The 26,583-nt window shown below is 49.5% G+C and overlaps 1 protein-coding gene across 1 annotated transcript; it reads right to left on the bottom strand.

The window, feature by feature from the left end:
• Nucleotides 1-1,436: 1,436 nt before the first annotated feature.
• Nucleotides 1,437-25,617, bottom strand: SLC9A6 (solute carrier family 9 member A6). The gene is made up of 16 exons (XM_027687268.1): nucleotides 25,344-25,617; nucleotides 19,216-19,415; nucleotides 18,768-18,845; nucleotides 18,038-18,114; nucleotides 17,016-17,128; nucleotides 14,597-14,702; nucleotides 11,037-11,178; nucleotides 10,701-10,806; nucleotides 10,386-10,474; nucleotides 10,054-10,167; nucleotides 8,366-8,477; nucleotides 7,860-8,013; nucleotides 7,656-7,686; nucleotides 6,351-6,430; nucleotides 5,651-5,756; nucleotides 1,437-4,846 (listed from the first exon to the last, which is right to left on the bottom strand). Exons 1-16 carry the CDS (start codon nucleotides 25,600-25,602, stop codon nucleotides 4,571-4,573), a joined length of 2,043 nt encoding a protein of 680 aa, XP_027543069.1. The 5' UTR covers nucleotides 25,603-25,617; the 3' UTR covers nucleotides 1,437-4,570.
• Nucleotides 25,618-26,583: the final 966 nt, after the last annotated feature.

The raw sequence follows: 26,583 nt of genomic DNA, 5'->3' as shown, positions 1-26,583 counted from the left end.
CTAATCAGCAAATGGCAGCTCTACACACCTGCCTGCAGTGCAAGTCCCCCTCCCCAGACCAAACAGGGATCTGCTTTGTCCCGGCTTCCAATGCCTCTGAACAGCAACTATCCAAAATATTTTTGCATGGCTGATATGCCATGGCAGCTCATGGCACAGCGAGCCCATCCCAAAGGGTTCCTGTCTGCAGCTGCCTGCACTGGGGATGGGGGATGCACACCAGATGGTCTCGGCTAGGTTTTGGGCACTGGAGATACTGCTCACCAATGCTGAGGTCCAGGGCCTGAATCTTACCTCATTTCAAGGAAACAATCCATTTGAAGGGAGGTGCTGCACTTCTTTTGAGGGTTTGCAAAGGTGAAGAGCTGCTAAAAGGCACTTTTTCAATTGCTCAATTATGTCCTTGTTTGTTTTCATTGCATGCACAAGTCTGACCCAAGCCTGGGCTGGACAGCACGTATGCAGTGGAATTAGTGGAGTTTGTTCCAACTGTCAGGATTTTTAAGCGTGATAGTGTACAGTGGAATTAGCATCATTTCCTAGGAAGAAAATAAACACCATTGTCTCCTGTCCCACTCCTGTGCCTTCCAGCACAGGCCACCCACGACCAGAGCAATGCTGGACAAGCCCCTCCTGCTCGCGGAACTCCCAGTGCTTTTGTGAGCTGCAGGCATGGCTTTGGCAAAGCCCAGCAGGAGAGTTCAGGATGTGCCACCCCCCACAAGGACCTCAGTCCCTTTGGAAAGCAGCACAGACATCCCCTCACCTGTTCACTGCTACGGATGGGAGACAAGTGTTTCAGTAGGGTTCAGGGCTATCTTCCCACAGCGACGCAGAGCTATGAGCAATGTGGGTTTGCACCATTCAAGACATGAAGGTTGTCCTTTGTGAATCAAAGCCCTCAAAAAGAGATTCCTGAAGTTTCTGAGGTGCCCTCTGTACTGAAGGATTGTAAAGCATTTGAACAACTTGCCTCTTCAGCTGCTCCAACAGCAGAGTGCCAAAAAATGGTATGGGCGGGAGACAGAGGGCAGAATCACCAGCCATGAGCCCAACTGCAAATTCCACAGACCCATGGGATATAAAAGCCTGTGAAAGCTCAGGAGTCTCGATTTTGCAAACACTCCATAGTGATGCCTCTCACACAGGTCCACCCATTGCCTCAGGGCAGGTGAGAGTGAGCAGTGCTTCCCCAGCTGGGTTTGCTGCTCCTGGAGGAACCCGGGAGCTGCAGCAGCTTTTAGCAAACAGTATCTGTCCACCTCTCTGTTCCTGAGAAGGAGGATGGCCCCAGGGCTGGGCTGTGCCCCAGGAGCTGGGAAGGTAGGAGTGTGCGGCCCAGCCCACCTTGGGGTCCAGCATCCTCATCCATGGCTGCTGCCCTCCTTACCCACTGGCCAAGGGCCATGAACAAACCGGTCTGAGAAGGTCGAGTGGCACGTCGTCACTTTGCTACAGATTTATTTCCATGTGAATTAATGAAACGGTACACACAATTCCAAAAAAAACCAAAAAAAAAAATCTTTTATAGGCCCATAATCCTTCTTTCACAGTACAACGCAACAGTAAAGGATTTAGTCAGTGTAAACAGAAGGTCCAATAGTGATCATCAGCTATCACAGATCAGCTGCACAAACACCACAGCTACGGGGTTAATGCCATTACCACACAAATCGACAGTACCAGTACAAATTATAACTTTACCTACAATGCTTTTTCATGTGCAAAAACCATGAAAATTCAATTTACAGAAGAAGGGCACCATCTCTAAATCTCCGTGGGTGCTGTAAACTGCCTCCTCGGGGCTGTCTTATCTATTTGGCAATAGGTTTCAGGCCCCAGTTCTCCAAGGTACCTTTAACTCCATCTGCAGCACACAAACATCAGGGCTCTACATCTGCAAGCCACGCATTTGTGGATGCTCTGCTGCAGCAGAGCAAAGAAAACAATCAGCTGAGGACGAATCCAAGTCATTTATTAAATGTCTCCTGAACTGGAGCTTAGATTCATTCATTCACCAAGGCTTTTCAAAACAGTCCTGGTTGTACTATGTATGGATCATAAGAGTTCACAGGTAACCCATAAAATTATAATTTGTAACTTTCTTTTTTCTTTAATGTACTAACTGAGCTGCTACTGCAGTCAAAAGTTGAGGCTTATGGTAATGTGTTGGCAAGCTTACAGTGAGTGGGTAAATTATTGAAGTTGAAAGGTCAGAGAAAGAGAGGAATGCTACCACAGCCATGGTAAAACATCACCCCGGGGCACCTCGGGTGGGAATTTGCACCTCAGCTGGGGGTGCCCGGGAGGGAGCCCAGTGCTGCCATTGCTGGGGCCCTGCTGATGGGACCACGGGCTGTCAGGGGGAGCAGAACTGCTCTGCACCTCCAGCTGCACCAATTTGTAAATTGAATTCATAGTCAGGCGATACAGGAAAAAACAAGAGGTAGTTATTTATCATACCTCTTCGAAAAGGCAGAACAAACAAAAAACAGGATGTAGAAGTGATGCAGTAAACCTAAAATCAACAGGTTCCTACTTTTTTTTTTTCTTCTTTTTTTTTGGATTTTTTTTAAACACATGAAGTTAAGTCACAGACATCATATAAAATGCACACTCACTTTATGGAATTCCTGCATAGTAGGAAACAAAGGCCAGCGCTAATCCAACAGCAATGTTAACAGCAGGATGCCATTTACAGGTGCAAGGAAGATGCCCTATCCAAATATAAACAGAGCATTACCCCCCTTCCAGGGGATTCCTATGGCAACACTTATACATTTTGTTCTGAAGGAAAAAGAAAGCATTTTCTTGGGGATAAACTGCCAAAATAATTGGTTTCACATCCATAATTTTAAGGCAATGTTACTTAGACCTGAGAAAATGAAAAACCAAAAAAAACAAGTAAATTTATTTTCTCAACTATACATATATAATTGAAATTTCAGGATTTCTGTCTCCTCCAACTCTCAGGTGGTGCTGGGGAAAACAGGCATGGGGACACTGCTCTGAGGTCTCAGGGTCAGATCCTGAGCGATGCAGAGTTTGTTCCAAGGACAGCTAATGTGAGCTGTGAGTGTCTGAACTCACCTGGCTCTTTTTCATATATTTTTATTTTAAACACCTCTGTTTAAGCCCTCTGGAGAGGGTTAACTCCAGAACAGGCCTGTAGTGCACTAGTAACCCTGAAAGGTTTGTATAGCAAAACCGTAGATAAAACAGACAATAAAATGACATACAGTAAATTTCTGTGATTTCCTCCTTTTCAGGAGAAAAAGGATGTCAGGGTTAACAGTTTCACTGCACCTTTAGCCATTCCTATAACTACAGAATAAATCCTTTAACACTAGCGTGAAATCGCAAATTGTTCTGTGCTCTTTCCTGGAAAACAGAAGTTTAAATTAAAATTTAAAAAAAAAAATCAACTCGCAAACATTTCTCATTAAATGGTAAAAGAGACATGAGAAAGGTGGGGTGGGTTCTGCAGACACACAGCATGCTGAGGAGTTACCAAACAAAGTGCAATGGTTTTCGACTCTGTGGGAGGACGGACGGACGGACGGACGGCTCCCCTTCAGTACCACCCGGATGCCCAGTGCCTCTGGAGAGCCCCGGAGGTACCGTGTCCATCTGCAGCCATAAAGCTCATGTTTGAGGCTGCCTGGGCTCCGTGGCCCCAGGTGCAGCTGCAGTAGCTCTGCACACCTGGGCTACATCTGTGGCTGCAGGAGAAGGGATTCGCTCGCACAAGGACACGGTCGCTTCCCAAACGCGACATTTAATTGCCAATTGAGGATTTGATGGCTGGTTCTAGAAAGCTGCTTGAGCCACAACTGAAGGATGGACTTGGCCCTAAGATCTGTGCATGCCTGGTTCTGTGGGATCACCTCCTTCTCCTAAACAGATTACAGACAGCAACCATCCCTCTCTCCTGCTCCCGTCTGAGCAGCCAGACACCCACAGGCCTTGCTGTCAGCTTTGGCCGGGGTCTGCCATGAGCTCACTAAAGCAGGGCTTGGGCAGACGGTCACTAAAAAGCAGAAAAAGTCTCCAGGTTCCCACAAAGTGAACAAGTTTATCACCATCCACTGCCTGGCAAGCGGGTCTGTGGGCAGATTTTTTACTGATATTTCAAACGTGACTATCCAAAAATCAGAGACCCAAAAAAAAACCCCAACAATCCTCATCTGACTAGAAAGCGATTTCCACTGCTCGCCAGCACCTCCCTACCCTCCTCTCCCAAGTTCAAAGGATGAACAGGGAGTCAGCTCCTTTACCTACCCGCTGGGAACTAAACCCTTCATCAAATCACACACTAACGAAGCTCACTGTGTGCAAAAGACTCTTACGCTAAAACAGTTCCACCCTACGTAGTGCAGTCAACACAGTTTTTAACTTAAATTTGCAGCTTGTTCTTTACAAGTGCTTGGCAGAGAATATTTATATTCTTCTGACACCATATAAATAATATTTATACAGCTTAGACATTTTGAGACATGCATTAGACTTTAGGTAGTACATACTTCTTGATCATATATGCAAATATTACTGTCAATTAAACCGAGCAACCTTATGCTGGACCATGTCTTGCGTTATCCAGGACGTTTGATGGGGGCTCTGAATCGTCCATGGGCAGGACCAGGCGCGTTCCCCGGATTACGAGTTCATGGTCCCCAAAAGCGAGCTCCCGATCCAGCGCGTCCTCCGAGCTGTTCCCCACGAACCGCCGCGACGTCCCGCTGGACACGACCGAGTCGGTGTTGACAGTGGAGTCCCCGTAGGTCAGACTGATGTCCCCGTCGTTCAAAATGAGGTCTGAGTCATCGTCCTTCAGCTGCTCCTGATTCTGGGGAGCAAACGGGAGGGAAGGGCTGTTGAACTCTTCTGGAACAGCTGTTTGCAGTCGCACGGTGATGGTGAAGGAGCAGACTGAGGCACCGAACCACAGACTCTGCTGCACCGTGACCACAACAATACACGCCACACACACATCTCTGAGCCCAGGTGACTCGCACCACACACTGATTTCTCTGCACACTGACTAAAAGGGCTCTCCCAGCTCTCCTCTTTCTGGTGCCATACCCAGATACATGGGGAACGCAGTTTTGAGCGGCTTTGACAGGACCAAAATACCTTTGAGCACAGAAACCCCATCACTGACCCCCCACAGACACCTTTGGTTTGTCAGGGAACCTGATGCTGATACTTTGCAGACAGGGCAAGAAAACTCCTGCCATGGAGAGCTGCTGCTGCAAGGGGCTCCTGAGCATGGCAATGCTGGCAATCTTTCTGGTTGTGAGCAATGCAGCTGGAGGGGCTGCAGAAATAGCTCAGCTGCAACGCCAGAAGAAAGCAGGAGATGATAAATTGTGTGTCCCCCCAGCTGGGCCTGGGAAAGGACAGCCATGGCAGCTTCATTGAGCCAGTCACTGAGAAACCACCACGAATACACCACAAATCCCTTCATGACCAAACAGTGGGCTGGAAAAGCAAAACGCTCACGGGAATTAGCTCACCCATCAGCCCCAATATCTGATCTCCCCTCTGGCTCCCAGGTCAATGCTGCAGAGCAGCGTCCAAAAGTAACAACAGAAAGATAAACACATCAACCCCACCAACCCTGTGACAGAGAGGACACCGATGGACTCACCTCGTACGCCTGCGGACTCGTCAGGCACCGGGCAACGGGCCCACAGCACCCCGGGAGTGTGGTGGTCAGCGGGGGACCACTGTGTGTCAGGAGAGGCTTTAGATAGCTATGGAGAGGGTTAAGGAAGAAACAGGAACAGGGCGATGGCGCTAAGTCAAGGGGTGGGATGGCAGCAGTGAGGGAATCAGTGTCTCGAGGAAATCACAGGAAAGAAAGAAACACAAGTGCCTGGAAGCTCAAAAATTATAGGGATGAGAAACATGAATGCAAACAAACAGAGCAGAACATGAGCCAATCAGGACACAGCCCTGGTAAGATGCTCAGCAGCATCACTTGTCCCATCAGCCTGTGCCTCTCAGACGGACACCACTCCTCCCCTAAATCATAGCACAGCATCTGAAAGGGAGGAGGGGCACAGATTTAGCAAGAGGGCTGCAAATGAGAAGCCACTGGGATCAAGGACCCCCTGGGATTGCAGCCTTGGAGAGCCCAGCTTTGAATGGAGCTGGCTCTGCGTTCCCACTGATGGCAGGTGGAAATGGTCATTTCTCACAGACATGAGTAGGTGCAAACCAAAATCCAGCAGTGTAAGGGGAAAGCTCCTCTGCTAAGCAGGGAGAAAGTCATGCTCCAAGTCAACAAGGGCTGCTTGGGGCAGTGGGATTTGACAAGGCACACACCGACCACCATCCAAGGATACTTGTGATCAAAGTTGTACCACATGCGGAAGAGCCAAGCGCTCTCGGCCTTCGTACTCCTCCTCTCGCTCTCTGGGACACCCTGTGGAAGAGCAAAACATTAAACAGGGGCAGGGCTACGTGCAATGACCTGGATCAGGGCTAGGAGACCCCACAGGACACTGGATTATCCCCAGGGGACATAAGAAGACACACCTTCCCACTGTCCCTTCAGAAGAAAGCTTTGGGTTTCAGTGGGTACAAGGACATTCACACCACAACAGCCTGAAGGTGCTTCCAGCTCACACTCTGCATTTAGCAGCATTTAGCAGCCTTAGGGAGGTGATATCAAAGCACAGAGTGACCATTTTTCTGCTAGAGCCTTCCAGTATCCGGCCCCAAGGTTCAAAGTGCCTCAGAGCCAGCAGCTCCATCCAGACATCATATTTAATAGTGACTGACAGGTTCAACCTCCATCAGATCTCGCCTGAGATTTCTGTATGCAAATAATTGTGTGTTATGGGGACTCCAGGCTTCCTTTTAGTCAGAGAAAAAAAAATAAAACCACTTGGAGAGGACTACGAATACAATTATGTATTTCACAGAAATCTGGCTTACAGATTTATGGCTCTGGGCTGCCTGAAGCATTTGATGCTTTCTTTCCAGGAGGTGAACAGCCCAATAAATGGCTCTGAATAAAATGAACCTCCAAGGCACAGAACCCACACTGAAATCAAGGAGAGCCACAGTCACAGCACGACCAGGCTGCAGATGCATGAGTGAGACAGCTCAGAGCTAACAAGCAGGAAAACTCCCAAGGCTCCAGCATTTAGCTCAGTGTGGTCGGTGGTTCTGGGCCTGCCACATAACCCCCCACAGGAAACAGGGAGCAAAGGAGGGGTTGAGGGTATCCATGGGTAAAAGTGGGACAGAAGATGCTACATAAAACCAGTCAGTAAATGGTGTTTCTGTACTGCCCTGGATGCTTGGATGAGGTAGAGAGCCTTCATGTCATGCTCATTTTGGGATTTATTTCAAATCCAGCAAGGGAGAGATCAGTCTATTGCAGCAGCAACGTGGACTGACTAAACAGTCCAGCATTACTTGTGTTCTTCTTTCCAGATGAGTCAAAGCAAGGCTCATTCTAACCCCAGACAGCACAGAAAAGCTGTGACTCCCACTGACTGCAAACTCTTTCACTGGCAGAGCTAAAAACTCTCCTACAGCTGGAAGGAAGCGGAGCACAGATGGGCATTCACAGGGTCTCGACGTAACCCCTGCCCCAACGGGTGCAGTGCAGATCCCTCTGCAGAGTGAAATTCACTCACCACGTTCTCCTGATCCGCATCCACACCGACCCTGTGGAGGGGAAAACAAGCACAGGGTTACACACACAGTGCCAGGAGGGTCCGTGCCGGGCTCCAGGGGGGGAAGGATGCGATCTTCCTCTTGTCTCTTAAAACCAAGCACCTTAACCAAAGAGCAGGAGGAGGGAGAGGACGTGCTGTGGCAGGAGAGCCCCGCGCACTCACCGGATGTTGAGGCAGGACAGCATGGCCGTGGTGCCCCCGCCGAACACCCACACCGTGAAGAAGACGATGAGGAGCGTCGTGCTGAACATCATCTGCCGGGCGTACGTGGCCGTGTCGCGGATGGCCAGGGCGAAGGCCATGGCTCCTCGCAGCCCTGCCAGGGAAGGGACACTGCAGCAGCCGGGGCAGAACAGCCCACCCCCACTGCCAGTGGGGTTTGCATCTTGCTGCCCCACATCTGGTCCTGCCCCTCGATGGCACATCCACAACCGGAGAAGAACAGTGATGATTTTACCATCGCTCCTGCCCCATGCCATGCACTCAAAGCGGGGCAGGAGGAGCTCGTTCCTACATCCCCAGCCTAAGGGAGCCCTTTCCTGCCCAGCCTCCTCTCCAGATGTTGCCCATAAGAGATTTAAAGTTGAATAAGGAATATTCCCAGGTTCTCAGGGGCAAGGAGGTGCCAATGGGCCACACAGGTTGGAGGCAAGGATGCAGTAACATACCAGCAAACATCATCATGTGCTGCAAGTTTGTTCCGATCTTATTTCTTCTCCCCAAATTCAGTAAAAATGACAGTGGGTAAATATTGGCAGCTCTTCCTAGGAAGATAGCAAGCTGTATTTGCACATGTTAAGGAAATTGCTCTTCCTGTGTCTCCCACCACATCCCACCTGCATGGAGAGCCAATTTCTGCTGCCTGACAGAAACGCTGGGGAGCCACATAAATGCCGGTTGTCGGGCTGCAAGGACAATAACCCAGCTCCAAGTGCCACAGCAGTGTGAGGAGAGCAGGCTACTGCCTCGCTGAAGCAAAGCACACACTGCAATTCAGGAGTATCATACAGAGACAAGCACAAATAAACAAGGGAAATGATAAAAGGATGTGTTAGACAAGTGAGAGGAGAGAAAAACCACCATTTCCACTGTATGCTTTCCCCTGCCAGGTCCATTTTCCACCCCAAGAATTATTTGTCTTCTGTGAAGCTCAAGTTATCACAGCTACGACAACCCCTCTGACATTCCCTGGCATGCCACACTTCACAGCTGGGTTTGAAGCTTTAAGCCAAGTCCCATTCCCAAAGATTATTCAGCAAAATGAAAGCAGCAGCAGTTCAGAAGGAAAAAAAAAAGTAATAATCTTTCTGTTTTCATAGCCTGTGAGATACAAGAATCACCAGCCCCTTCATATTGCTTTTTATCTTTGAAGCCGAGTCTTTTAATACCAGCACCCAGATGGCAAAAATAATCTTGGAGCCAGTATTCAGTGCAGCCTCGAATAATGTGGAAAATGCTTCCAGCTTTTATGTTCTTTCCTGAACACCATGAATTTGCATAAGAGACGTATTTCGTGATCTCTCTCATGAATGAGCTATTTCATCAGCGAGTTAGCCAGCTCCCACTGAAGAGCCACAGCACAAAATTCCAATATAACCACCCAAATGGCATTTCCCTGCTCTACATCTCCCTTACCCCACTGCAACCCCACAAAAGCTCATTGCAGAAATCCAGCTGAGCCTGCTGCAAACCCACGGGCCACACTGACAAGTAACAATGTTTTATTTATCAGTATGAACCTGTGTCAAGTGCATGCAAAGGGTGAAAATAATTCTGCACATTTAACTGGCTTCCCTGTGATATGAAAAAAAATTCCTTCAAAATCCTTGTTTTTTTGAGACACACCAGGGCCAATCTCTTGTCCCCGTTAGCATCAGCCTGCAGAAGTGGAAATCCTTTCTCATTACATCGTTAAGAGGCATCTACTGTAGCTTTAACTGTGCTGTTTGACCAAAAAAAGGCTTTTTTCAGGGTTAACAAAGTGGACTAAGAGAGAAAAGAGGAAATAAACGGCAAAACCAGCCCCTCGTGGTGCCACGCTGCCACGTGACAGCCTGGCATCAGCATCATGGTCACACTGAATGATGAGTCCCTGCAGCAGCTGATTCAAATGCCCACGAAAGGAGAGAAGACGGGGGGAAGAAAAAAAAAACAGAAAAACTGGGAAAAGAATCTCCTTATCTTCTTAAAATAACCAGCAAAGGCATCACTACATGGCAGAAATCCCCTTCTAAAAATAAAGCTAAACTGCATTGGAAAAAACCAAACCCACTCATTTGAATGAAAAACACATGAGAGGGAATGAGGCACCTCTGCCTTTCTTTTTTTGTCTTACAAAATGGGCTCCAAAGGATACGAAAGCCCCCACCACAAAGGTAGGGTTAAAGACATGGTTCTGGAAGGTGAACAGTGCAAGTCCCATGTAGGAGAAGATGAAGTTTTCTGCCAAGAAATTCAGAAGCTCAAACAACTGAAAGAGAAAAACAAATTAAAAGCGAGTTAGACATAATATAGATATAACAAGAAAAGCACGTCTGCCCATCCATCACCCAATAAATACTTCTGCAGAAGCAACCCTAGTAAAATCCAGCTGTAAGGAAGACAGATGCACCTAATTCTGGCTAGAGGGAAGGAAAGAATATTCAACTTGAAATTCAGAGAGGCTGAAGGGGGCTGAGGAGTTCTCACCTGCTTAGTTCTGTGCTGGGACTCTGTAGATAAGTTGTTATAGGTATAATGGGCCTGTGTGATCCCGCAGAAGAGCACAGCCACCACACCTGAGGAGCAGAGCATCATGTTAGACTCCTGGTCATGAAGAGGGAGCTGAGCAACACCCCAGTAGTGTAGGGGACTTAACGCAGTAACCCCAGAACCCAGAGAAATTAAACTTCTTCAAGCAGAGGGAGAACCCCGGCTGCAATGGATACTGGAAGAAGCAAAACTCAGTGGCCCCATCATTCCTGCAGATCTCCATCCCAAAGGCAGGGCTGTGCTGGAGCTTGCCTGTAAAGCCGCAGGCTTCAGCCAGCAGGAATGTGCTCCAGGACATCAAAAAGAACAAGCCAGTCTCCAGCAATGGGAACTCCCGAAGCTTTGTGAACTTGGTGACGTTGAAGATGGTTAAGGACAATTTGGAGGGACACTGCAGGCTAAGAGCATATCAAATCTAATTGTGCATCCCATCAACACTATGCAGCCTGCCCTTAAAAAGGCCATGGCACCGCCCTTTGTTAATTTAGGGAAAAAAACCCATGAAACATCTGAGTGAGATGCAGCACAGCAAAAGAAGCAGCTCTCATGCAAACACTTGGGAAAAAAAACCAACAACAAAAAGGATATTAAAGCTGTCACAACTCCAGTAGCTGCTCCCATTGCAAAAGATCCACTGAATATCCCCAGGAAGATCCCGATGGACTTGAACATCGCCGTGACATCAAACGTGTGGCTGTTGTCGCCTGCTGGCTGATACGCAACTATTGAACTGGAAGAGGGAGGGAAAGCACACACAAAACACTCCTTAGTCTGGAGGCAGAGGCACCTCACGGTGCTACACGAGCTTTGCAAAGTGCCACGACTGCTGAAGCCACTGAGCCTGAGGAATCAGGGAAACACTGCAATCCCCTGGGATTGCAGCATGCCCACCCTGTCCCGGGGAGTTTGGGATGCCCTTCCCTACCACCGGCTGTCTGCATTTCAGCCACCCCTCCCAGGCATGGCTCTGCATTTACTCCTAGAGAGCATCAGACCAAAGCCTGTCCCTCACGTGATCTGTCATTTATGATGGTATTTCGGGGGTTTGGCACCAGCTCTCTGTAAAAGCCAAGCGCTGTGGGACCACAAACCATTCAAGTGGGAAGCCTAAATTTCTCCATTGACTCCACCGAGGCGGCTCATGTGAATATCCCCTGGAGAACTGTAAGTTCTGCTGTTTTGCCACATTTAACATGCACTACATTTAGTTTGCACTGCTCTGAGCTCTGAAGTGCAATATCACAGGGTAGCAAGGCAGATGGCACTGTGCCATTCACAACAGAACACTATTCTCTTCACCCACCAAACCTCAGCAGACCTTTGTGATGAGATGGCAAACAGGTCTGCCACGCTGATCCCATTACTGAATCTGCTCCCTGCCAAGTCCTGATGAGCTGAACCTCGCATGAGCAATTCCACTGTTTTACCTGGAAAGGCTGAGATACCGGGGGGCCCTTATCCAGCTCCTAAATCCCATTCATAAACTCCTTACATTGCTTTCTTTGATATAAACTTACCAAAAACATTAACTTCCTAGTTAACAATTCCTTGGCTGGCTCTCTTAAAACCCCTGTATGTGAACTTTAAACACTGTTTAACCTGCTGAGTTATGCTGCCTTGCACACACATCCTGCATCTTTCTCTCCTAACTACACACCAACATTTTTCTGCAACAAGAATGCCATTGCCCCCCTTTCCAACATATCATGGGTCACTTCCTTTGCTAAACTTCCCTGCTTTTAATATATCTCATTTTTCTGCATTGCCTTTTACATTGCAAGCTGCAGATTTCTTCCTGTGATTTAATTCCTTTCATCAACCCCATTTTTTATTTCCCATTCACCAATGTGCTCTTGTTCTGGGGTTTGGGGTTTTGTGGCTTTTTTTTTAAATCCAGACTGGTTTCATTTCCCCTCCACAACCAACTCTTTGGGTGTTGGTTTTGTGTTTTAATCTCTTACAGTTCTCCTTCTGGCTTTGTTTTTTTGCATCGCTAATAAGACATTATTGCCAGCTGCCCTTTATTCCCCATATGCCCACGGGGATCCCCGTGGTGTTTAGTCTCTGTGTAACCTCCCTTTGGAAGAAGCAGGTAGAGACCCTGTGGCTGCATTTACCCCACTGCTCCCAAACCGCAGCCCCAGCACCTCACTGCCCACCGGCTTTCAGTTCTGGGTTCAATTCCTCTTCATCCTGCAACAAGTTCCCTGCTGCTGCAAGCCAAGCCAGGCCAAGGCAGCACAAGGCAAGAACAGAAAGGCACAGATCCTGCTCTCTAAGCACGGGAACAGACATTTGTCTGGGGCTGAAAGCAGGGAGAAGAGGGGCCTTGGAGCACCCAGCTCCTGGCAGAAACCACGTGCAAGGAGCTGACAGCACTCCCTGAGGCAATCACCAATCCCATGCACTCATCCAGCTGTGGCTGGAGCCCCCCTTCACCCTGGAACAGGGTGGGACCCACCACCATCTGTCACCCAGGTGGCAGCTCCTCCAACAGCACAGCCCACCTGCCCAGAAACCACCTACTTCCTCACCTTCCCAACAGCTCCTGACTGGGGAGCAGGTCCTGCTGTGCTTGTGGGAGCAGAACCATCCCCGTGTGGTTCACCCACTTATGCCACTGCTGTGAAACAGGCAAATGCCAAACTAAATTTAAAAAAGGGGAACCATAAGTAGGGGCTATGGACTGCTCCTGGAGGAGCTCTCCTCCCTGGCACAAGAGACCCTCACCTCCTCCTTGCATCCAAGCATGGTTATGTCCAGGTGACTTGAACTACCTGCACTGAATGTGAGATACCTGTGGTGCAGCCTGGGGCTGCCTTACACTGCTTATGGTTGACAGTGAAGACAGAGACCAGGGCAAGCTTTAAATCAGAGAGAGGACAACTGCTGAGATGCCCTTGAGAAGCGTCTCATGCTGCCAGGCCCCTCAGCCCAAAAACTCTGCAGCAAAATTAAATAACTGCTGACTGAGCTCAGAGCTGCTGCCTCGGTGCAAATCATCCTGTTTTGTAGAGGGGGTGGACTGAGCTCAGCTTGTGGAGAGAGGAAGGCAGGAAATCAGAGCAACAGCTACAAAGCTGGTACTAAAACAGTGCAAGAGGTAAATCACTGCACATGGTGCCACCACCTACATGTGATCCACCACAAATTCCATTACTCTGACGCTGAATCCACCCACTCCCACCCAGAACCTCCCAGCACAGGCTGGGAGACCCTGTCTCTTCCTCACTCAGGATCACTTCTGAAACACGATGTGGCTGTGCAGCGTTTCCCCTCGCACCAGCGGTGACACTTCCAGCACGAGAGCCAGAGTGAGCAATACAAACAGTTCCAGAAACCCCAACAGAAACACTCAGTTCAGTAAACACAGCTTACGCAGGTGGCAATTCACAGCTCACAGTAAGTTACTGGCTGCCTCCAGTAAAACCCACACAACCAGCACGCTGGAGTGACAAGTATTCCAGAAATATTTTCTGCATTAGTCTGAGCTACATGTTAAGCTGTCACCATTGCAGATATTATATATTTCCAAACAAATTCCCGCAATGACAACACAGTGAAGAAGCAGATAAAATACGTCCAGCATGCAGAGGACATAAAATATTAAAGAATATAAAACATCCTTTAGAAAGGCAGCAAGGTTCCCCTGTGTTTAGTCCAGGGCATTAACTCCAGCTGTAAGAAGCACCCCCTTCTCAATGCACAGAAAGTGGGGAGAGAAAGGAAACAGCTGCTTTACCAGCTATTTCCACCTAAACAAAAGCAGATATTTGTGGATGGGAATGAAGGCAGGCAAAAGAAAAGCCATCAGCAAGGGGTTTCAGTGGGGTCCTGTGGCTGAAATGCAGACATGGTGCTTTTCCTGTTTCAGAGGGACATAAAAACTTTCTTATGGATGGGTCAACTGGCCATAAGAGCAAAACAGAACTATCCATCATGCAGGGGGAAGTTGTAAGGACAACCTGTAATCCCAAGTCTGCAATGAGGACATGCATCAGAAGGTCACTACAGCTTTTTGGGACACTTAATATGCTCCTGCAAACACCCTTGCTCCTATTTTACAGGAGCAAGGCCAGGTGGCTCCCCCCTCAACACCTGACACGTAACATACATAACAATTAAAAATAAGAACAGAAGACACTTACGAAGACAGCACTATGGCAACGGCATCATTGAGGACGCTTTCGCCAAAGAGAAGGGCATACAGCTCAACATCAACCTGGAGCTCATGGAATATGGCAAGGACAGTCACTGACAAATAGAAAAATAGAGAGACGTTCAAAAGGTGCTGTTATTTTGGTGTAATCAAAGACAAAACGTCCCTTATTAGAAAGCTGCCTCGCTGCACATCTGTGCCACTCTGCTGTGATGGTGCCAGCTGCCCCCCGTGCTCCCTTTGACAGTCTTCCTTCTGCTGTTTCACATTTGGATTTGCTTCATCATTTCCCTCCTCTTCCTTTTACTAAAACACATCCTGGTCTGTTGAATCTTTTGCAGGCAGACATAAAGCTCTGCTCTGACCTTCCTGGGGGTCTGAGCTCATGGTGCCAGTACCCCGGTACCATGATGGCAAGAGCCATCCAGCTGTTGGGATGCCGTCAGCTCAGAGCATCAGGGAGAGTCTTCCTCCACCTGCAGAAGACCGGGAGGATGAGGCTTGTCCAGAACAATGACTGCCTTTTCCTTCCATTCCTAATACTCCGAGATAAATCCACAGATTCAACACAGGGTGACACACTGGAAGTGCCAGCACAGATGTGTAACATTTCAGACATGACTGGAAAAAAATCAGGCATTGGCTCAGACCCCATGTGGGAGTTTCTGTGATTTATGGCCACATGGCAGATATTGGAGTACCCTCAAGCCCTTCCGTGATCCAGAGGCTCCATGAAGATAATGAAAAGCAGAAGGCTTTGTGTATGAGCCTTGCAAAAACATCTAAAGCAAGAAAGAGATGGTGCATCAATCAGGCACAGGCCAGGCTGCTGCTGAGGGCTGAGATAATTCCAATAAACTTCTGTGAAAGTCCTTTCAAACAGCACTCAGGGACTCATTGGGGCACACTGGGAGGGTTTAACCCCTTTATGCCCTGGGAGACGCTCCATTTTAACCTGTGAAATCTTCTTGTTCCTGTTTCAAAGCCTGAAGGAGGGATATGACGCTGACAGCTCGCCTGCAGAATTTCTGAGCATTACTTCTACCTACAGTCCTGGCCTCTGCCCACCTGCCATCAGACCTTCTACACCACCACCACTTCTGTGGGGTGATCCCCACTTTAGAAATGTGCCCCCATTTCGATGTTGACTCCCCAGCTAAGTTCCAGGGAGGAAAATCCATCTTGCAGCCACATGGGAACAGCTTCCTGCTCAGGGAACTGAAGGCCTGATCCAACCTGAACAACTGAACACCCAACCCGGGCACGTTTGAGGAAGCTGGGAAATCACTTTTTAAAAAATAAAAATAGCAGCACTAATAGTCACACCAATACCTGGCAAATCTTAGGGAAACATAAAAAATAAATCATTACAAGCTCATGGGGAATGCACATTTCGCACCTCCTCCTGGCAGACAGACATGGCCACTGCCACGTTGTGCTGCAGGTTGTGCTCTGCAGTGTTATTCCTGCATATATGCTTATACACATGGTGCTCCTCATTTTGCTTTTGAAAATAAAAATGACTGATTGTCAAAATGAACAGGTAAAAGTCCCAATTCATCTGGAAATGACACTTGTTTCAAAAGGGCAGAAGACTTGGCTTATCCAGGTGTGTTATCTCTCTGTTCCAAGCAAAACTGACCAATACCTGCATTTAAAAATATCCAACAAAACTACTGTAGCATTGGGAAGGGGGTGATGCTGCCACCCCATGCTGCTCTCAAAAGTAGTAGCCAGTCTACAAAGGAAGGAATTCAAGCCCTGCTCAGCAAAGGGCAGAAGCAAAGAGAGGCCTTTTTGCAGTCTTGTGTTTTTACATGAAGTCAGAGCATACAAATAAACAGCTACCACACAAAAGCAATCAGGAACTAAGTACAATTCAGTTAGACAAGGCATGTTTTTCATAGCTTTGATTTATAAAGTGCATCAGTAGACCAAGATGTTACTACTGTCCTCAGTACTGCTCATTAAGGTGTTTCATTAATCTAATTTCAATTAGTTTAGCCCCTGCCAAAATCCCGTCACAATGTAAGCAGGAGAAAATAGCTCAACTAACTAAAACTATAAACTGAACCTTCCCCACATTAGACATCTTGTTCTGCATCAGCTGCTGGGACACGATGGCAGCAACAGGGTGGACCTGTCCCAAAACCCAGCAAAGTCAAGAGAGATTTCACTGCAAACAAGGATTCAGGAAATCAGAGGTTGAGAAGCTATGTTACACAAAACTGGAAGGAAATAAAAAAACACAGAGACAAACTGGATCTCTAAGAATCCCACAAATAAATTAAACTCCAAAATTCAGGAGGGAACTTGCAGAGGTTTCAGACTTTCTTCCTCTCTTCACCACAACTCAAAACAGACCAAAATATAGGTAATATGAGGGGAAACATAACAATTTAACACACCTGGGTCAGTAGCTGACACGATGGCACCGAACAGGAGGCAGTCAGTGAAGTAGAAGTCTCCCCCGAGCTGCCCAGTGACTTTCATCAGCGCCACACAGCCATACACAACGGAACTGGTGATTAGAAGAGGCAATTACTCATCTCTGCAGCGCATTAAAACAACATTCAAATGGGCTCAATTCCCCTGAATTTGCCAGATAACCTCAAAAGTTATCCAAATGCCAGAACATCAAGGAACAGGATCAGCTGAGCCTGGTGAAACCCCAGGGCCATGATCTTAGAGGTGAGTGCAGGACCATACACAGCAAAGCACCTGCTGCACTCAACCACAAACACAGTGCCAGGGAGGAACTGGGACCAGAACTCCTCAATGAGCATAACATGGCTAAAGAAAAGCAGGAGCTGGGCTTGTGGGATCCCACTATCACTTTGCAGTGCTCACATGAACACCATTCAGTGGGATGACCTCGGCCTGACTTTGAAATGGCCAAAACTTTCAGCGAGGAACAGATACTGCAGATGCTGAGCTTGCTTGAATCCGCTGGACTCCAACAGAAAACACGCTATGTTTTCCCAGCCTGTGTGCTCAGAGCAGGAATCATCAAGCTCCCTCTGCACAGAGGGATAAATAATTTGAAACACATCTGTGCTCACCAGGCACCTGTGTTTATGATCCTGCCTTTCTGCTCTTGTGTCTCAAGCTCGTTAGGGCTATGCTTTCAAGAATGTGAAGCTGCTGGTTTTTCAAGATAATCTTCAGAGAACTGTGAAACCTTCCTTGCCATGAATAACTATTACCATGGGATGCTGAGAGAGCACTCTGCAATTAGAGAGCAACCACTCTGTCCACACAGCAGCAGTTTGGACAGTAAACAGTATTATTTGCTGCTGCAGAGCAGTAGTAGCAGAGCCTGTGAGACCTTTCAGGGCTGGGATTAGCATCTGCAGCTCCAGGCTCAGGCATTGCCTCCAAGCACAGCTCAAACCCCTGTGGAAGAACCTGACCAGCTCCATTTACTCACCCGATCACCAGGCATGAAATGGCAGTGCCGAGAAAAGCGTATGCCAGGATGGATCCCAAGTTTCTGAAGAAGTGCCTCTAGAAGTAGAAAAAAACACCAAAACTGAATTATATTTTGCTAACAAGTTATTTCAAGCCTGCACAGGCACCTACAGTGTCAGCAGCAACTTGGACCCAGCTCGGGCATCATGAGCTGGACATGCAGGAGGTGCCCAGCACAGCACTCTGCAAGACCAGCAGTTAAAGCAGCATTAATAAGCATGAATATACCATTTTCTTGTACCTGGGTATTTAATAAGATGCTGTTTCAAGTCCTGGGAACTGATTTCCTAACCCAGCAGCATTCCTCCTTCCTTCTCCCGCAAGCTAAACAGCATCATTTTCCTCTCGTTCCAAGTCAGCATTTCAGAGAGCTGTTGCTTTCTAAAAGCTTCCCACACTCCTATGTGTTTGGAAAGCAGGGATGGCTGAAATGGCCTGGCTGACCTCAAAAATCCCTGTGCAAACCCATGCTGGAAAAAGCTGAAGTCACTGACCCTTTCCAGGGCAAAGGGACAGATGAGAATGACTGGGGCACTCAGTTCTGCTTCCCTCAATCCTGCATGTGCTGGGGAAAACCATACCCACCTCCACAATCCTGGCCTGCTGAGCAAGCATTAAAGCACTTGCAAGTATTAAAAATTCTCTGGAGGCAGAGGAACTAAAAACATCGGCACTGTAAAGGCACGTACCCTTTTCAAGCTGTAGCCTGCATAAAATATAATTGGAGGAAGCAAAATGTTGAAAAATACTTCAGGATCAAAAGTAACCTGTTAAGAAAGACAAAAAAAAAACAACAGTAAAATGATTTGTTAAAACTTTGCAAGACAAAACACAAATAAGAAAGTAATAAATGGAGGAAACCCTGAACCCCCCTCAGGTGAAATGCTGTTGGGTCAATGCCAAGGATGTGTCTTCTGGGATCTTCTAGAGACACATCCCAGAGTCTGTACAGCTTAAATTAAGATCAGCTGAACCTAGAGTTTCATTAGATTGTGTTCAACTTATAATTTATAGCTTTATCACAATCACAAGTTTAAAAAAAACAAAACTAAAATCACTTAATCCAGCAGAGCCAGGACCGACCCCATGGAGCGAGTGGGAAGCACCGCTCACCTCTCCAGTTGCCAACTCCCTTACCTTTCTCAGCATCTCATTATCCTGGACGTTGTTGAGCTCCTGGGCACTGATTTCCCCCTTCAGGGTGTACTCGTAGTACTTCCCACTGACGTTGACCAGCAGGGTGGCAGGGCTGGTCTGCACTTGGCAGCTCAGTGTCACGTTGTTGACGTCGCTGGGGACGTGGATGCCATAGCGCAGGACCACACCGACCAGGACACCTGGGCAGGGACACAGGTTGGTGAGACAAGCCACGGCAAACTCCTGGGATGATCTCTTTGGGCGTGGATGCAGCATCAGGTATGCTGGGATCCTGATGCTCTGCTCAGCTCCTGAGCACAACCACCACCCAAATAATTGCCCATGTGAAATTAAACCATCTTCATCCCCCGTCAGCCAGGCAAACATTCCATGCTCATGGGGACTTCCTAACACAGCCATGGATGGGTCCTGGAGGCTTTTAATTACCCAGCAATCAGTCAGACCCTCGCTCCAGTGCAGCAAACAGCTGACATCGAGGGCACACTGGGTCTCTTGGGGTGAGAACACGGCTGGGCACCTGGGCCAGGTGCTGCTCACATGTGCCCAAACTATGCACATTGCACCCCGAAACCTGACACTAATACATTAAACTCTTCATTTTGGTAGGGGATTAAAAACAATACCCAGCAACCAACAACAACACTTTGAGGCTGGCAAGAATCCTTTCTAAGGTGCTGCAGCACCATACAGCCCCCTCCCACACCAGCTCTCCCCTTTTTTATAAAACCATGAGAGTTTTCCAGTCCAGGCTGACCACCCAGACTGACTCCTCGCCCCTGCAAGCTTCAGTGCTGCACCACGAGCAGCAGCCCCAGGGCAGCCCCAAGAGCCAACTCTGCCTCCAGCTCAGCTGCTACAAAGGAGCATCATAGGGTTAATCTGCAAGTCAGCAATTTATATGGCATTTTTCTTTTGTGCTCTGAGGTCTCACATCCAGATTCTCACCCACAGCGTGTTGAGTGCTCCTCTGGCAGAGATTTTTGACATCTGCAGGATGGGGAGGAGAAGTGTCCCACAAGGCACCTTTCTGTATAGCCTTCAGCACAAAGGGGTTTGGAAACTCCTTGATTAAGGCAGCCCCAAGCCGCCACAGAAATCCTGGATCTTAACCCCATCTCTGAACCACACATTTATGAAAAGCTTTCAGCCATGTGAGAAGTAAACAGAGACCGCAACACTCTGAAGGCTTCTCCATTTGCCTCCAAGGACGTTCTCACTTCAGTGCTGTTGCCTTAATTAAGACCTTGCTCTGTGCTTTCCTACAGGCAGGGCACAACCCCGACTGAAAGGAACACCCAACTCTTTCTGTGCCACCATCTCATGGGAGCAGAGCCTGGGAAGGAGTTGTGGCCAGGCAGGACACCATGGGGTCCCAGGGCATTCAGCATCTCCTGCAGCCAGTTCCCGATCTGACACCCACTTTTTGCTTTCTCTTCCCTTGACGGAAGTTTTCCAGGACAAGATTTGCTCCTTTTCCTTTGCCAGAAGAAAAGCCCCTGCCTCCCATCCCAAGGGATGCCACACACTGCAGGGCCACCTGAGCACACATCCAGGCCATAAGCAGGGGCAGAGGAGCTGTCTGCAGACAGACCCACCACTGCTGACCTACCACCCACCCCAGTGACACAGTCAGCTCTGCCCAGGGACTGCGCTGAAACTGGGGAACTTCACCCAAAACCCTGCTCTAACACAGCACTTCTGCAGCACAGGTGAGCTAAAAGGCTAAGCCATGCACCATGAACCAGGAGCTCAACACGTGCTTTATCCTGCACTGAATCACCCCAACAGCAGCAGAACAGGTCCCTCTCAGCACACCAGGCATGGTCAGCTCCAGCAAGGAGAGCTGCTTCAGGGCACATCACACTGTGAGAACTGCTTTTGCATCAGCATCACTTACAGGGGACACCAAAGGGGAATTCTATTGCTTACTTTTCTGCTATCCTCTTTGTTCCTGTGATCTTCCCGTGATCCAGAAATAAACATATAGAATGCAGGCAAGGATGTCAAGCACATCAAGACACCACAGCATGTATTTACAGCATGTGGCAGGGAGGTGCACGGCACCACAGCAGCAACACAAAACACCCTGTCTTCCTTTCACCCAGATGATGATCCCCGAGGTACCGTGGGAAACAACCAAAACTCTTCAACGGGATAAAGAGAGCTTCAAATGGTTAGTTACATCTGCTTATGGCTGTTAGAGTACACCATGTTTTGTAGTCCTCCAGAGCTACCTGAAATGGCCTTTAAAAAGTCTTTCCTTGAAAAAAATAGTTAATTTTAGAGCTTCATGCAGGAGTCAGAACCCTGCAGCAGCAGCAGTTGCCTGCACTTGCTGAGATGCAAACCCATCCAGCAACCTCTTTAATGCCTGGGCTCAGCACTGTGACAGGAGAGGCCACATAGGAGGAAGGAGGGACAGACAGAAGGACGTTGCTGCTGGAAATTCAGAAGGGATCCTGACTCACCCGCCTCTCCACTCTTAATCCCTGTCCCAAAGCAGCCCTACATCTGATAGCATCCCTGCTCCTCCTCACTGTCTCACTTATCCAGGCAGCTGTTCCGGCCCTGCATGCCAGCCGTGCTCCAGACACAGCCAAATTCGCACTCTGGCCAGGAATGGGGCAAGGGAAAAGGGACAGATAAACCTACAGTACCTGGCAAGACCACTGTGCTTGAGGCTCCCAAAATCAGGATTTTATCTTGCCCAGTAACAGGTTGCCTGGGAGGCTCCCAGGGCTCTCCAGACCGGGCAGGAAAGGACAGCATGTGCAAACACACATGTGCACAAATATCTCCCAGGCACCGAGTGTGACCCAGCATTGCCCAGCAGCTCCCGACTCAGAGATACCACCGGAGTTCCCTGTAGGGAAAGCATCCTGCTGCTCCACTGAAAACCAAGCATTCTACCAACATTAAAAACCCACCAGCAGCCCCTCCTGCCCAAGTGGATCTCAAAACAACCCTCCCCAACAAACGATGCTCGCTGGTGGCACTTGGGACAAACCTGTCAAGGTTTTTCTGACACTGAACCCAGTCCTAAGCTCAGAGTACCTGGACCAAGCCCAGGGGACTGTGTAGGTGATCCTGGCTCTGACAGCCTCTTAGGAAAAGGCTCAGACTCTCCTGGCACTCACAGGGCTGCCCAAGCAGTAGCCCGTGAGCCAGTCCACCAGTATCAACATGCTTTTACAGCCAAAAGCTTTACAAAACTGAGCCCTGGGAGGGAGCTGAGCAGAGGGAACTTGACACCAAGGAAGCTGCCAGCCAAAACCTGCAAGGAGTAGAGAAGCTGAAGGCAAAACCGGTAAATTAATTGAGTTCTTTTATGCGAAGTGCAAGAGATTATTTTCATTGCATTTCTCCCAACTTCATTAAAAAGAACAAAAGCCCATGGGCTTTTTTTTTAAGGTGCTGTTGAACATTTCCGAAGTAAGGTTTTAAATGAAGACTAATATATTACCAACCCAGCACTTAACAACAATGGAAGCAGACAGGATCCCCAGGCGAGCATTAGTCTGGACACCGAAAGGAAAGAAAAATGCAGCGAGCAACTGAAGGCATCCTGACAACAAGCAGTTTAGACACACACAGTCCAGGGGCCAAGTGGAAACAAGTACAAGGAAATTAAACTTCTAGAGAAGATCCTGCCACGTCCACCATCAGACCCTGAGAAGAACTGAAACAAAATTATTCAATTAATCATCCTAAACGCTGAGCACCTCAGATGTAGGAACCTCATTTTAAACACTGGAATGAAGCTTAAGGGTACTAAACACCTGTTTTCTATCACTGTGAAATGACTCCAGCCTGTGTCCAGCTCTTGAACAACAACTTTGAACTGACAGTGTGATTTGTGAAACAGAATTTCACCCAGAGCAAGAGATTATAACTTTGAGTAAAAACACAGACACCAAGGAAACTGATGTGTTTCACCAGAAGAGTTGTATGCAAGAGTTTAATTTGACTTAGTTGTTGTCAGTTTTCTTAAACAGAAAAAGACAAGCTTTTGCAAATTGCTTCTCTTGCCCAGATTTCAGAGTCTGTTTTGCAGCCCTTCCACATTTTCAGTGAACTTCTCTGGGGCTGAAAGCAATACAGGGAGCCAGAACAGCAATACCTGCCTTCTTCCCTGAAGATTTTAAGTCGTCATTGTAAAAAAACTCCTTGGGAAACTACACATCCCTTTTTCCATGGGGAAGCCAAAAGCCTTGATATCAGGGAAAAACTTGGGATTTTCTGCATGATCAGACAGGTGACATTACTGATTTTGCCAGCAATTCTCTGAGCACAGTCTGCAGAACAGCAGACAGAAAAGATGCATTTCATGGATCAGCAGGAGACTGAAACAACCCGGACTGTGCTCTGAAACAGGGAGAGCACTCAGGTAGGTCAGGGAGAATGGAGGATCAAGAGGAAGAAAACTCCAGGAGAAGAAGAACAAGGTTAAGGGCAAGTTTGAAAGCATGAAAGGAATAAAAAGTTGCGTGTCAGGAGCTCTGGGGCAGCAGAAGGAAGACCTTCCGTGCTGGAAGCACGTGCTCCCACAGCACAGCTCCTGTCCTGGGAGGTGACCCCCCCTGCCCTGGGCAGGAGACCATCAACACCTGCGCCCACCGCCCACCTCAGCCATGGCTCGCAGGAATCTGAAAAGGCTGACCAGGATTTTGTGCCTCTGGGCTGACGCAAGTGTCTCCACCCCTTCATCTGGAAGGACACTTCAAATGAACTGAAATTTAGGATCGTAAAAGCCAAAAGCCAACAGCCAGAATAGGTCAAGTTACAGCCTTCAGAACAAAGCTTTCTGCTAGGTGGGATTCTGCTCTGACCAAGTGTGGTCACACATCATCCACAACCAGCAAGGGCAAGGGCAGCACAGAGGAGAGACACTAAGCACAGCATGCAGTAGAACACGCCTTCTCAATCCTGGACTCAATAAATCTTTTCTAGATAAGGATCCCTGACCATGTTAATCACTTCCCCACAACAACTCCCAGTCCTACTTTGGTTGAACTCCAGATAACCCAGGCAGAGCCACCTATGGCACCTCCATACAGTGATTCAGGCCACTTCACGAGGCCATGTCACCTCACTAAATCACGGGCCACTGTTAAAACCCAAATGGCAACAGACTCACTCCCCTGACCCACAGCCTTGCTCCACCTCTTGTGAGAACACACATAGGCTTCCTCACCAAGAGTTCCTATCACAGCAGCAGGAGGAAACCCAAAAGTAAAAGCTCGTGTACACAGGTCCCTGAGAGGCAGAATGCAAGGCTGCTGGCTCTGCATGGCAAAGAGCAGAAACATCCCCCAAATGGCCTCTCCACTCTTCTTGGACAGCTTCTGGAAATCTGGATGCTCTAAACACAGGGTGGAAACAAAGCCTCTGGTCCCAGCAAGCAGAATCACAGAGTGGTTTTCAGTTGGAAGGGGACCTTGAAGATCATCTACTTCCAAGCCCCCTGCTATGGGCAGGGACACCTTCAACTAGACCAGGTTGCTCAGAGCCCCATCCAACTTGGAATGCAAGACCCTTGACCAGTGCAAAGCCTCTGACCAGTGCAAGAACTGGTCTGTGCTGCCCCAAGTCTTGGAGCAGGTAAGTGGGACTTGCCAGTGCTCAGTGATGAGGTTTTGAGGCTCCCTGTGGAAACCCGACCAGCTCCTCACTGTCAAGAGTCTTGGGAGTAACTCTGCCCTCGAGAGCCCTCTGGTATCTCGGGTTTGGAAAACAACCAACCCTCCCTCCAGCAACACTCAGATAAGGCTGAGCACGGGGCACGCCAGGACAGAGCGACGGCCCGGCTGGTCCCGGTGACAAGGCAGCACCCAGCTGCACCCGGGATGTGTCCCCCGGGACCCCCCTGGACCCCCGCACCCCTTCGCCCACCAAACCAGCCCTGTCGCAGCCCCTCGGCCGAAGGGAACCGAAGGGAACGGCGAGCTGCCGGTCCGCACAGGCGGTGCCATGGGAGGGGGCGGCCGGGCGCCCACCCAGCCCCTCCCGCTGGCCCAGCGAAGCCGGGACCGGTCCGGACGGGGCTCGCAGTGCTCGGGGCAGCTCCCGGGGTTTCCCGGGGATGGGGTCCGCGGGGTACTGCTCACCGTAGATCATGGCCAGCCCGGTCTCGTGCAGGAAGCGGGCGCGGCGGTGCTTGAAGAGCCATATGGTGAGGATGGTGAGGGTGAGCAGCAGGATGAAGACGAGCAGGTTGGCGCTGTCCTGCCGGTGGCTCTCCTCCGCCGCCTTCTCCGACACGATCTCCTCCTCCAGCGCCCCGGGGCGCGCCGGCACCTCGGCGGCCGCCGCTCGCAGCGCCCACAGCCCCGCGGCCGCCGCCAGCCCCGGCCCCGGCCCCGCCATCGCCCCGGCACCGGCCCGGCCCCGCCGACACCAGGAAGCGGCGCTGGGCGCAGGCGCCGGGGGCGGGAACAGCGCGGGGAGCCCGGATAGGGACGGGCCGGGAGCGAGCGGGGCTGAGGGGACAGGGGGAGCGGGGAAAGCGGGGATCGGGGGCGAAGACAAGGAGAGGTTCGGGAAGGGAAGGGGCGCCTGGGGGTGACTGGGGCTGCGAGGGGAGGCTGGGACGAGGGTGCGGGAAGGGGAGAGGTGCTGGGGGCTCAGGGAGGTTTTCAAGAGGAGAAAAAAAAGATCCCCGAAGAAGTTTTGCGCAGCCACGCGCGGGAGCGGGTGTTGTGTGGGATGCTCGAGGGGTGTCCTGCCGGATACCCCCGGGCTGGGCTGACGGGACCCGGGGGGATGCTGGAGGGTGATGGTCCATTCATACAGTGCTGAGGCATGTGGATGGTGCCAGGAACCGCCGTCAGCCTCGAGGTGGGATCAGGGTAAACTTCCCACTTTGTTTACCAAGAAATAGAGGGGATTCGTGCAGCCGGTGGGGCAAGGGCTGCGATAAATGCCACAGTGGTCAGCTTAAAGGTGATTTCCAGGAATCGCCCTCAAAGAATTGCTTCTGTGCCTCTTATCTTTGTGCCTTGGGGGCATGGAGGACCCAGGATACTTGGCTGCGTGGGACCCTCGGGCTTCCTTGCTTTGCCCCAAGCCTGGCTCTGCCAGGGGCGTCTCCCTGCTCGTGCTGTGCATCCCTTGACACCTTTTTTTTCTTGCACCGGTTCCTCAAGCTTTGAGGTCAAACACGCGGAAAACGGGAATTACCCCAGACCCCCATGGCACCGGAAGGGATCCGGTGAAGGGAGCGGGCCTGGTCCCGGGCCCTACAGTTCCCTTCTCCCTCCACCGCCCCCTGGGACCGTCCCGGGGTCCATCGCGACCCCTCGGATTTTCGCAATGGCCGCGCGTGGGAAAGCGGCAGAGTGGCCACGC

Source organism: Neopelma chrysocephalum, unplaced genomic scaffold (assembly GCF_003984885.1).
Source record: "Neopelma chrysocephalum unplaced genomic scaffold, ASM398488v2 Primary Assembly neopelma1_73b, whole genome shotgun sequence".
Lineage (NCBI taxonomy): Eukaryota > Metazoa > Chordata > Aves > Passeriformes > Pipridae > Neopelma > Neopelma chrysocephalum.
The sequence above is the reverse complement of the archived record's forward strand: the minus strand, read 5'-3'. Positions and strand labels throughout refer to the sequence as shown.

What these genes read in the sequence shown, in the direction of transcription:
- SLC9A6 (XM_027687268.1), bottom strand. Translation starts at nt 25,602, where the DNA reads ATGGCGGGGCCGGGGCCGGGGCTGGCGGCGGCCGCGGGGCTGTGGGCG. An exon ending in GCACATGATGATGTTTGCTG is followed by an intron (nt 8,014 to 8,365) that starts GTATGTTACTGC and finishes CTTCCCTGGCAG; the next exon opens with GGCTGCGAGGAGCCATGGCC. An exon ending in CTGTCCTGCCTCAACATCCG is followed by an intron (nt 7,687 to 7,859) that starts GTGAGTGCGCGG and finishes TCCCCTCCACAG; the next exon opens with GGTCGGTGTGGATGCGGATC.